At 41.5% G+C, this 12184-nt stretch overlaps 1 protein-coding gene across 4 annotated transcripts in view; it reads left to right on the top strand.

Moving 5' to 3' along the window:
- MYRIP (myosin VIIA and Rab interacting protein) overlaps positions 1 to 10429 on the top strand; it is a 343158-nt gene extending 332729 nt beyond the window's left edge. For 3 of the 4 annotated variants that reach the window (XM_034761008.1, XM_034761009.1, XM_034761007.1), the window contains 5 exons: positions 2946 to 3107; positions 4889 to 4993; positions 5081 to 5144; positions 6438 to 6556; positions 7547 to 10429. In XM_034761008.1, coding sequence (XP_034616899.1) covers positions 2946 to 3107; positions 4889 to 4993; positions 5081 to 5144; positions 6438 to 6556; positions 7547 to 7579 — 483 coding nt within the window. In that variant the 3' untranslated portion in view covers positions 7580 to 10429. The remainder of the gene's footprint in view (positions 1 to 2945; positions 3108 to 4888; positions 4994 to 5080; positions 5145 to 6437; positions 6557 to 7546) is intronic. The other variant, XM_034761010.1, reaches the window with a different exon arrangement.
- The last annotated feature ends 1755 nt before the right edge of the window (positions 10430 to 12184 follow it).

Here is a 12184-nt window from a genome sequence, read left to right as displayed (position 1 = left end):
CAGGAAATGTTGCACCACAAAGAAATTGCTTTGAAATGAAAGAATTTTTTTAAAACCCACTAAAGCATGGAAATTCTTGTTTAAATCAGAATTTTCATCTTTTAGTCGTCCTTTTGAGTCTTAAGTGCTTCAACCAAGATGTCAAGGCAGGCCACTTCTTTGCAGCAAACCACCTCATTTTGGAGATTCACTTAGTACGAGACAAAGTGTATTAGCTTGTCAGCATAGTCACATATGTGTAAAAAAAATACAATACAGATTTATACTCTTAAGACTGTGATTTTCAACCTGTGGTCCACAGACCCTTGGGGGTCCGCAGACTATGTCTAAGGCAGTGGTCCCCAACCTTTTTCGTCTGGCGGGCGCCAGACGATGAGCCACGGAGGACCATGGCGGTGGACGAGCATCCACCAAAATGCCGCCGACAAGCAGTGACATCAATAGGTGTCGGCGACGAAATGCCACCGACAAGCATCATCATCCAGAGGCATTGCCACCAAAATGCCGCCGAAAATCTGGATGACGCTGCTTCTCGGCGGCATTTTGGCAGATGCTCGTCCCCTGGCCAGTACGCGGGCACACTTTAGACCCCCCAGCGGGCACCGCGTTGGGGACCCCTGTCTAAGGGGGCCATGAAAGATTGTTGTTACCATAGAATAATGGTTTTCAACCTGTGGTCTGTGGACCTCCGCTGTCCACAGACTGTCTAAGTTTTCCAAAGGGGTCCGCACCTCCACCATTTGAAATGTTTTAGGATTCCGCAAATGAAAAAAAGGTTGAAAACCACTGCTCTATAGCAACCAATTCAAGATGTCCTATTTATTTTTATTTTGGGGGTTAAAGTGATTTTGACTTAAGGAAAACACAATCTAGTTCAAATAGTTAGGAAATAATGATATCTAATGTAGTGGTTCTCCAGCGCTTTTGGTCCATGATAACCCACAAAAGGGCCCCATAATTGTATCCTCCCCAACTGTATTAAAGGGTTGTGGGATTTGGAACACAGGCTGGTACTGTTGCTGCTGGGTTGGGAGGCTTGTGTGGGGTGTGAGGGAGTGATGCTGCGGTGAGGGGGAGCGTCGTTTCTGCTGGAGGCTCTTCTCCCTGCGTGCGCAGTGCTCAGCTGTGGGACCCAGAAGCCAGCTGCACCGTGTTTTTCCACTTGTGGTTTTTTTGTAACAATGTGATCATTCGGGGGTGCTGAAATACTTGGCAGCATTCTTTAGTTTACTTCCACTGTTCAGCAACAGTGCTGCTGGGATTGCGTGCTGGTTATTTAGTGAATGGGTACAAGATACAATATTGTCACGTGGACTGGCAGACATTTAGGCAGAGCACTACGTGGTAGATGCCTGTGTCCTATCAAGAAAACCCAACAGCTAGACAACATACTTTGTTCTCTGAGTAAGATGAAAGAAAGTAAATAAACCACTATGTATTGTGAATAATCGCTCTGAATAGGAAATAAACTGTCTATTAGTGGTTTCTCCCTAGATGAGATTACTGTGCAGGAGAGATTGTTTTAAAAAATAGTTCTAACAGAATTGTAGTGATACATTTATTTATCCCAAACATCTTATAACTAAGGACAAGTTATCCATGACTTTATCTCCCCACGGTCAGACTGCTAATGCACTGTACTTGGGGGTGCCCCTGAGACTCATTCAGAAACTGAAGCTAGTGCAAAATGTGGCAACCTGCTTAGCAAGTGTTGTGTTTCTCACCATTGTCTGAGATCTGCACTGCCTGCCTCTTGGTCTCCAGGTATAATGCAAGGTATTAGACTTAAGATATAAAGCTTGACATGAATTGGGACTGGCCTGCTTGAGAATCTTCCCTTCTCCCTTGCCACTGCTGCGGTCAAAAAGGACACTGATCCGGGACTTCCCATGTTACAGAAGAGAGGGAGCCGCTAACAGAATGCTCTCAGAGAGGGCCCCTTAACTATGGAATTTGCCCCTCCCACTTTATACCCAAATAGCTTAGTTGGTTGACCTTCGAGATACACTGCAAACCCCATCTATTTGTGAAGGCTTGTGGAGGGGGATGAAGATATGAGTTTTGGATGCTGTGGGATGGTGTATAGTCTGCTGCTTTGATTAATTATCAAGATAATTTATTTTACTGGGTCTAAGTGCTGATATTCTGCTGAGTGATTATTCCTATGTGGAATTTTCATTGTCAGACTGCCTTGATTTTGTGTATAGGCATTTTTATTTTAAAATTAAATATATAGATGATGTTATTTCATAGTAGGGCTGGTTGAAAGTTTTCCATCTCAACTGCTTTTGACAGAAAATTGGGGTTTAAACAAAACTTTTTACTAAATTGTCAATTCGTGCTAAAATTTCAACTTTTTGTCAAAAAACTGAACATCTGAAAACTAAAATGTTTTCAGTTTTTGGCTGAAAATATTTCCATTTCAAAACGCCACTGTAGTGCCTCATGGGAGTTGTAGTTTGGCTGCCTCCTGCCTCCATTCTCCTCTAGGGGCTGGATTCTCCAGCCAGACTACATCTCCCATGATCCACCACAGGACTTCTGTGGTGCCCCATGGTGGCTTAGCAAATGGGGAAACTGTGTTGCATAATTGGAGATGTAGGCAGGCTAGATAGCCTTGAACATAATGAAAAATGGGGGCATGAGGTATCCAAACATACAACTCATAGGAGGCACCATGGAGGCATTTCCAATTCAAAACTTTCATTTTCAGTCTAAAGTTTTCAATTTTTGCGTTGTCACCAAAAAGTTGAAATTTTCCATAGGGGGAAAATAAATTTCCAACCAGATCTATTTCATAACAGCTGTGGTGCATGCAGAGATTTTGGGGGTCTTGGGTTTTTTTTGGCTTTCATCTTTTGCTGCCAATAGTCTATGGTCTCTTTGAGTTACACCATGAATAAAAACAAATCTGACTTACTCTGAACCATGATTTGGATCCTTAGGTGTATCTGACAGCAGGCACTGTGTATGGGTTAGAGGGTCAGCTGAATGAATTAGAGGATGCAGCACGCAAAATCAACAGTGTTACAGCGGAATCGGAACTAGCTGATCTGGAGGATCAGGTAGCAACAGCAGCAGCACAGGTTCATCATGCAGAGTTTCAGGTGAGGAAATTCACTACCTTCCTATTTCGAAAGCCAATACAGTATTGTACTGTCGTGCTTAGCCCTTATATATTAATATTTCACTTATTCAAGCTTATCATCACTGTTATACAGATTCTGTCTGTACCCACATGAATTAATTAGCTGGACTTCATTTTTAATAATCCAAAAATATGTATCCATATAACAGCAGCTGAGCAGGGTGTGTGTTGCTTGGGCCATATTCCATCACATATAGATATACAGGAGGAATCTCCTTCTTTGGACCAGATATGTTGGCTCTAATCCTGCTGGTACTGAAGTCAGTTGGCAAAACACCCATTAACGTCAATAGGTGCTGATTCATGCCCAAGTTCCATTGACAGCATGCTGTACATCTTCAGATTCAGCAAAGACGCTGGACTCTGTCCAGTAAACTAAATCGGGTGGTGTTCATAGACCAGAATGAGAGAACTACGGCCACATAATGTGCGTGTGTTGATTTTACCACCTCTGTTCTGAACAACCTTCTGAACTGTTTCACTGTGCCAATATATACTGGCTGGCACATTCTGAGGTCTTTACTAAAAAAAATTTTACAGGCAAACTTACATTGACTTCATTCAGCAGCAGTTGCTTGTGAAAGGACTAAGACCTCCGGATTTGTCCTAACTACTTGAGTAGCTTTAAAACCAAGGATGGTGTTTTCTTTGTATTGGCTTGAATCATTAGTTTATGGTAACATGTAAATAGGAAAAAAGACAGCCATACAAGATGTCGAAGGAAAATAAGTTTGTACTTAAAACAGTTAAAAAGCAATCGATCCTAGTGAGAATATCTTTCCCACAGTATTGGCAACTAAGATTGTCATCTGTCATCAGTGTGCCCCTGCACATGTTATCTGTCTGGCTGTTTTCTCGTTTCTCTATCAATTCTGTCCCTTTTGCATAATTTGTTTCCTCTATCTCCACTTCAGCCTGCTTTCTTCCCAAAGGCTTATTTACTTGCTGTTTGTTTGCTTGTTTGTTTAATAACATGTCTTTACTGACAGGGCTGGCTCCAGGGTTTTGGCCGCCCCAAGCAGCCAAAAAAAAAAAAAAAAAGCCGCGATCGCGATCTGCGGCGGCAGTTCGGCGGGAGGTCCTTCGCTCCGAGGCGGAGTGAGGGACCATCCGCCAAATACCTGGACGTGCCACCCCTCTCCGGAGCGGCCGCCCCAAGCAGCTGCTTGACAAGCTGGTGCCCGGTGCCGGCCCTGTTTACTGAGGTATTTGAAGTATGAATTACAGAACGTTTAAGGTAGAAGAATTCGGTGTTGTTACAAAGAAACCACTTTGTTCTGTGTTCAGAGAAATAAGAACCAATGTGAAATAGCAAATGCAGTATAAAATATAGTGCTTTAAGCATAACTTTTTAAAACACAACTTGAATGAGGTTAGAATTACACAGCTGTGAGTCATTCGTTACTGGATATTTTTCAAATGTAGGAAAGTGTCCATAGTCATAGAGAATGTGAGTACAGTGCCACGAGATCATTCGTTTACTCCATGTAATGAGCAATCATCTTTTCTAATATGTGAATGTTCCCTTTGGCACTCATGACTAAAGAACACAGCCGTCCACAATGTCTCAATTAGATTATCTTTCAGAGTTACAGAAGAAATCAATTGTCTCTTTCTTTATATTTCTGATTGATGAGGATGTGAGCATGAGTTCCTTTTGCCGTTAACTAGTGGTGTTTACAGTAATTTTGAAACTTCTCCCTCCCTTTGTTTCTTTTTAATGTATTGTTTTGCTTTAAGATTTCAGATATCGAGAGCAGAATTTCAGCTCTCAGTGTTGCAGGCTTGAACGTGGCTCCATGTGTTCACCTGACAAGAAAACGGGATCAAAAGCAAACGAACCAGGTGCCACAACATTATGCAGTTTTGCATGGGGGAAGACCCTGCTTCTTTCTGAATTAAAGCTTAGTAAAACCTATGTGTTTTTCACAGATGCAAACAATAGACACATCAAGACAGCAGAGGAGAAAGCTGCCAGCTCCTCCACCGGTAAAAGGTGCACCAAAAAATTCATTCAACTCATTTTATTTATTATGTTCTCTTTCTGGTTAAACTATAGTGTACAGCCTAAAGAGGGCAGCAAAGGGGAATTAAATTACGAAGAGAATGCAATGAGAATAAACAGTACCCCAGAGCTATATGTACATAAAATCAAATACTGATCTGGCCCTTTGGAAGGTGCTTTCACTTGCTCATTTGATTTAATTTGGTGCCATACGTCAATGGGGACAAGAGCAGAAGACTGGCTAAGGCAAATAAGAAATGATGACTGTGTGACCTGAAAAGATCCCCAAAAGGGTATTTTGGAGTGAGTGAAGGTTAGAATCAGCAGACAGAGCAATCACAGCATGCTAGTTAGCAGAGATGGTGCTAGCTCATTGGGGCCCCCCCACATAACATGCAATAAAAAGCGAGTGGGGAGCCCCCTTGAGCTGCGCGGGGCCCTAAGCAATTGCATAGTCTGCTTATGCCAAGCACCAGCTCTGCTAGTTAGTGATGGACAATTGTAGTTCAAAGCATTATTCTGGGATTAAGTGGAGCATGTGTCAGGAAGCCACCTGTACCATAGACAACAGATCCCATTTCTTGTCTTAAAAATATTTCTAGTTTCTGGAGAGTCAATGCACTTGGTTAGAGTTTACTATATACACATGGAAAAGCGTAATTAAGGCCTGAATCCAGTAAAGCACTGTTTAATAAAACATTTAAATGTGAGCTTAATTTAAGCACATCTTTAAGTGCCTTGCTGAATCCAGGCTGGAAGGTGTAGGAAGTTTTAGGGACAGGGTGAAGCCACCCAGCTAACATGCCTGTCTCTTTTATTTACCTTCATCCCAGTGTCATGCTTTCGCCATGCCACAAAATCATCTTAAGAAATGTATCTCTGGAATTCATCTATAACTTTTGGCTTAGTGACATTATCTGGTGATTTAGTGTACACACATGAACATTTTCATGAGATAGAGCTGTCTTTGCTTTCCTGTTTACTCCACGTTTCCTAAGTTTTCAGTGTGTGCCTTCCAATTTTTTTAACTCTTCAGTGGTATGAAAATACCGATCTCAGACAACTTCTGGGCCCGATGAAGTCACTTGATCGTGAACCAGCCTGTCTCATAATTTCAAAATCCTCTCTTACAATATCACAGTCTCCCAGTTTCCATTTAAAGTAAACCTAACTATCCTCAAAACTTAGATTTAAGTCTCTAAAGAGCTAGAAGATTTGCTTTTTCAAGTCTGATGCTTGGTTCAAGTTGTCACGTAAAGGATGTTCCCATTTTTTCCCTCCCAGGTGAAAATATTGATGCTTCTCCAGTTACTACTGTTAGAACATTTAACAGAAACTTTATGCTCCAAGGATCTCTAACACAAAGAACTAAAGAGAGAAAAAGCACTGCCAAGGACTTGATGGTAACATCTGAGAACAGACCTGGTTAAAACTGTTAAGAGCAGGAAATACGGAGAGAGGGATTACTCATTTAAGGCTAGATTGTGCCTAGCCCTTACTCACTTGCTCACGCTCTCCTGTCAACTCCCCTTGTTCTTCTCGTTCAGGTGGAGTACAGGAGTCAACCGGAGAGCGATCAGTGGTCGATTTAGTGGGTCTAGTGAAGACCCACTAAATCGACCATTGATGCATCGATCGCCATGTGTCGAACCCCCGGTAAGTGTAGACAAGCCCTAGTCTAGTCTGTACCTACATTGATGTGCATAAACATGCTCCTACTGCAAGTTCTCTGGGTGTGTTTATAGAATTATAAATATAAACCATTTCAAAAAAATCCTGTCAAAATAGGCAGAATTAATAGACATTCGCTCCACAGCGCAAACTTGTGGGGCAGACCCTGACAGCAACAATGCCACAATATAATAAAGTAGAAGACACTCTCCTCATATCTCAGCTGCTTACGGGGAAATGCTCAGCATACAAATTTAGTGGGAATTAAGTGATGCATAAACCGTGTACTTAGGGGTGAATTTCATCCGTGTGTGAACAAATGGGCCATTCACTGTACCCAGAAGATCAATAATCGCATGTTCTATCAGGCCAATGGGGGAACAAGTCCAAGAGCTGAAAACACCTTGCTCCAGACACCCAAATTGAGATTGTGGCCCCACTGAAGTCAATGAAAATTTTGCTTTTACCTTTAGTGGGGCCAGGATTTCACCCACAGAATTCAAATCTAAGGACTGTCAAACAGAAGCAGCTCAGCTCAGCTCAACAATCAGGAGGGGACTTAAGTGGTATGCAAGTCTTTGTACCGCATGGGGTATATTTCACCTGGTAATAAAACATTGATGGTCCCCTTTCATTTAAAAAGCCTTATCAGCATTGTACTCTATACATTTTTTGTCATTATGAAATCTTCTGCTAATGTTTTCCTTTTCTCTCCATTCTAGGAACCAACTATAGGATCTGCTGTAATGTACTAGACTTACAAAACTACTGCCAATAACACACTGCCTAAGGCTGTACACTATAGTGCCTTTATTTAACAGCCATTGTATATGTCCAATGGAAAACGGACCCTCGAGAACCCACAATGCCTCAGTAATAGGGCTTTGTTTGGATACCTCACTGAGAAAGCTGTCCAGCATTGTGGTCTGCTAATGGAAACTCTGCCTTAAAGTTCTCATGAGACTCCAGAAAGGATACTGAGTTTCATAAGCAAGGCTCCATGTTTTAAGATGCACTTTTTTCCCCCCATTGATTGTACTAAAGTATATTGTCTTTAAAATACAATATGTTTTTGTATACTTAATTTAACCATAATTGTTGGTCAATATTTCATGTGAAGAGAAAGGTAAAAAACAAACCTGTGATCCATATTTGCTGGCACGTTTGACACTGAGTTCAGTGTTTGTAGATCAGTCCCAATATCATTTTCTAAAAGACCCTCTGTATGCTGATAGAGCAACTTTGGCTGAGTTATTATTCTATCTCCAGACCTGGGCTGTTTGGATGCTAAAGGAGCAGTTTACATTTGCGATAGGCTGGCACATTCCACCATAGCATACTGTGGTGGGGGACACGCATGTATCATGTCTACAAAAAGATAAATTCTGAGTCATTATTTTGGCATCTGAAAACCATTGCAAAATCAACACCCTGCACCTCTATGCTTAGAAGCATAATCCATTTTAGGCAGTGTCCTAAATATTTGTTACACCCAGCAGGTGCATCTCTGAATTAATCCTTATCAAATGTTTAAGATTACAAAATTAGAATAAAACAATGCTGGGTGTTGGATATTGTTCAAAGAAAGTGCTTCCTGAAATGTATTTTTAAACATTAAGGGCTAGTTATAAAAGGCCCTTGTACAGGTGCTACGAGGGGGCACCTCACCTCACTTCCCTTCCCTTGCATGAGTGGAAGGGCCTTTCAGAATTGCAGTCCCTTTGCTCTGAGGAGCACTGGGACTGCTCTCCCCTCTAACCTAAAGGAAGCAGAGAGGAGATGGGGCCATGGCTCGTCTCCCTTCCATGCTGACCCCCAGAGCAGGATCAGTGCACAGAGGGTGCTGAGCCGCACACCATACAGGAGTGTAGCAGCAGACATGCTCTCCCTGCATCCCAGAATGTCTCCTGAAGCTCCACCAAGGGTAGCACCTCTCTGTACGACCACCAGTGCTGGTCATTACTTAATGGGCAGTACAGAACCCTAAGGAGTGATTAGTCTATTTAACCACAGAGGTTTAGAAATAAATTTTAAAATATGCAGTAATTTAAAAGTTGGGGACATTAAACAACTTCTGACTGATTCAAAAAATGATGGCCAAAATTTTCAAATTTGGCTGCCTCAATTTAGGAACCTTGATCTACATTTAGGCGACCTACAGAAGAGCAGCCTGGTTGTCAGAAATGCTGAGTATTCGCAGCTCCCATCGTCTTCCTCGGTAATTGCAGATGCTCAGCACTATTGAAAATTGGACATACACTGTAGGTAGCCATTTTGGCAGTTCGGGCCTGTATGTCGAAGAGATGGAATAGTTTTAGTTTAGCAAGATCTGATCAGTAGGCTTGGATTCTGCATGACTAAAAGTAAGGAGCGGTTCAGATCCAGCTTCCATTTTGTCCAAGCCCACCCAGACCTGATCAGAGTAGCCAGGTAAATGGTTCCAGTGTGAACTTCCCTCCTAATTTGAAGTCTCCTCACCAGTGCAATTGGATCATCCAATTATTTGAAAATAATTGGATCTAATTAGAAGTGTAGGGCCATATCCCCTACTGGTGGAAATCCCCATAGTTCCATTGATAGCAGTGGAATTATGGTGATTTACACCAGTTGAAGATCTAGCCCAGGATGGTCATTCTGGGCTAAATTATGCCTTGTGTTATTCTCTTGCAATCCTCATTATCTTCAATTTGTTTGCACAAGTATGAGGACAGAACTTGGTCCAGTATGTTTAAAAATAGTGTGTGTGTGTGTGTGTGTGTGTGTGTGTGATGTGTTTGTGTACATATACACACACATACACACACCATTTAATGAAGGAGATTAAACAGAGTAGGCTGCCTAATACATTTTTCAATCTCCATCCAGTAGACTGTTCTCTTATGTGTGTACAATACATTCCCAGATTTTTGTTTATGCAGGTATGCGTGTCATGAAATGTCACTAATAGTGGTTGGTTTACATATTTGTCTAATAATAAGCTAATACTGTGTATGTAATATCAATTCAGAAATGACTAATTTTAATAGATTAATGGCTTTTGTTCTGTTAGTGTGATTTAAAAAACAGACTTTGGAGTAGGATGTTTTCCATAAGAGGCATGAAAAGCAACTACTGTTGTTACAATGTTAAGTCTTCTTTGACAAAAATGTGTATTGTGTAGGTATTGCAAAACAAAAAACAAAACAAACCCTGCCCCACCCCGCTACATGGTATTTGCATTTTTACAGATTTACTTGTGCCAAATATGTGCAAAGATTTAATTTACTGTTTTAAAAAAATCATAAAAACATGTTATAGCACACAAAGAATTATTTTGTCATCAAGTGATTTCAATCTTTAGTGTTAATATTTATATTTAGATTAATTTTTATAAATGAAAATATTTTAATGGTTACAAAAATTAAGACTATATAATGATCTATTTGATTAAGTCTGAGTGAAAGTAAAGCTTGCCTTGTTGTTGTTATCTGCGTATTCACCAGGAATTCTTGTTAAGAGAAATTATAAGAGTAAAAGCACTTTATGAAAAAGAATGCCTTTGCAGGGACCTGATTCATAAAGAAAAAGAAAATAAATCTCCTGTTGTTCGGATTTCTGTGCACTTTACTCAGAAAAGGTGCAGACTGCACAGCCATATATTTGAGTAGGATGGTGGGTGCTCCGCCCTGGCAGTATAGGAACTTGCTGTACATAAATGACCACTTCTCCATGGGTTCTTTCACAGCTATACAGCTCAGAAAAAGACTGCAGTATTCCAGTGTGTGAAATGCACCAATGTAGCCAGGGAGGGATAGAGAGAGACATACTCTTCCCTTCAGATTGATTTTAGCGGAAAAAGAAGAGAGTCCTTTAAGAAATGTATTACATCCTTCTAAACCATATGCACGTTGTGCTAAATACTGTCCCTCAACTGGCAAAATTCCCCTAGATGTCAGTGAGGGTTTAAGAGCTGGGTTGGGTAACCTCAGGCTTTGGGCCTCTCTAAATACATACACCACCTTCATTTCCTATATTTCCCTGTTCTAATGTGTCCAATGCAAGTTTCATGCCATGTGGCAGGTTCCTTGCAGGTAGCACATTCACTTATCTTTTTGCTCTGCGTTCTTTTTCTTGCAAGTGATAAATGTCCTAAGCCCCAGGCTCTGTATTCCTCATGATTAGGAGAATCACTTTCCTAGCCCAGCTGGAATTGTGCAGTCTGAGGCTTTTACTGCTGTAGCTTGCACTTTTCCATCTCTGTGCTGTGGGCAGTCAGTGTCACTACTCTTAGTGTGGATTACTGCATTGCCCAGCAGTGAGTACTTCACATTTGGCCTGGTCCTTTGGAAAATGCGATGGAAATATAGTCCCCCTCAGTGGTGCTCATATTCACAGTGTTGTGGATAACAAGTCTTCCTTCAAGTATCAACTGTCAGAATATGGCTGCAGAATACTTTCACAGAAAAGATATATGTGCATACAAAAAACTGCCTCAACCAGCTAGCTGGAGATTTCCTCACAAAAGCAGAATCCCCTGGCTGGCCTAAAGCCTGAGTAGCAATTATACATCTTCTATCCCCTTGGAATAGGGGGTATGGGTGCAGCAGTGCGGAGTTCCAGTCAACCCTGACCATCAGAATGACTTACTGAGGCTAGAGCTGGTGCCACTCTAAGTTCTTCAAGCCTGGACCAGTGGCACAATCTTGATCATCTGGCCCAGTATATTTATCTTGTGTGGGAGTCCCAGGCCAAGTTGGGACTAGTTCTGGTATACTGTTTGCCCTACTCCATTGCAAAGTCCATGTAAGCTGTTGAATTTTCTCTCTGTAGTGGCATAGGAGCTACCAAGGCTGATAGTGGGTTTATTTTAACAGCCAAATGGATGATGACCATAGTGAGAACCCTGGATAATCCCAGATAATTTCTGGCTCTGTTCACATACCTGCCCACACTCATGATGCAGCTGTCTTAGCTTGGGTTGGTGGTTAGGCAGTTGGCAACTAGACTAGCATCAGGAACTGAACATTTCCATTATCTCTTGCATTAAGGCTACCTACCTCAGTGACATGAAGGATCTATTTTAAGGATACGCACCCTTGCAGGTTAAAGCAACCAGAGAGCTTGCAAAAGGCCATTGAGAGGAGACACTGTTCCTTCAACAGGCCACAGTGGCCAAGATTTGATAAGATTGTGTAGTACTGTAATTGTTTTTGATTAAGCTATTCAGAAGGTTTTGGCATAATACTGACATGACAAAACACTTAACTAAAAGCCTCCTATCTTTCTTAAGATAGGTGTGACAGAGGCTTCTTTGGTGGTGCTGGTAGATGGTCTTTTTATTAAAACAACAAGGAGTCTGGTGGCACCTTAAAGACTAACAG

The sequence above is a fragment of the Trachemys scripta genome, chromosome 2 (genome assembly GCF_013100865.1).
Source record: "Trachemys scripta elegans isolate TJP31775 chromosome 2, CAS_Tse_1.0, whole genome shotgun sequence".
In the NCBI taxonomy this organism is placed as follows: domain Eukaryota; kingdom Metazoa; phylum Chordata; order Testudines; family Emydidae; genus Trachemys; species Trachemys scripta.
The sequence above is the reverse complement of the archived record's forward strand: the minus strand, read 5'-3'. Positions and strand labels throughout refer to the sequence as shown.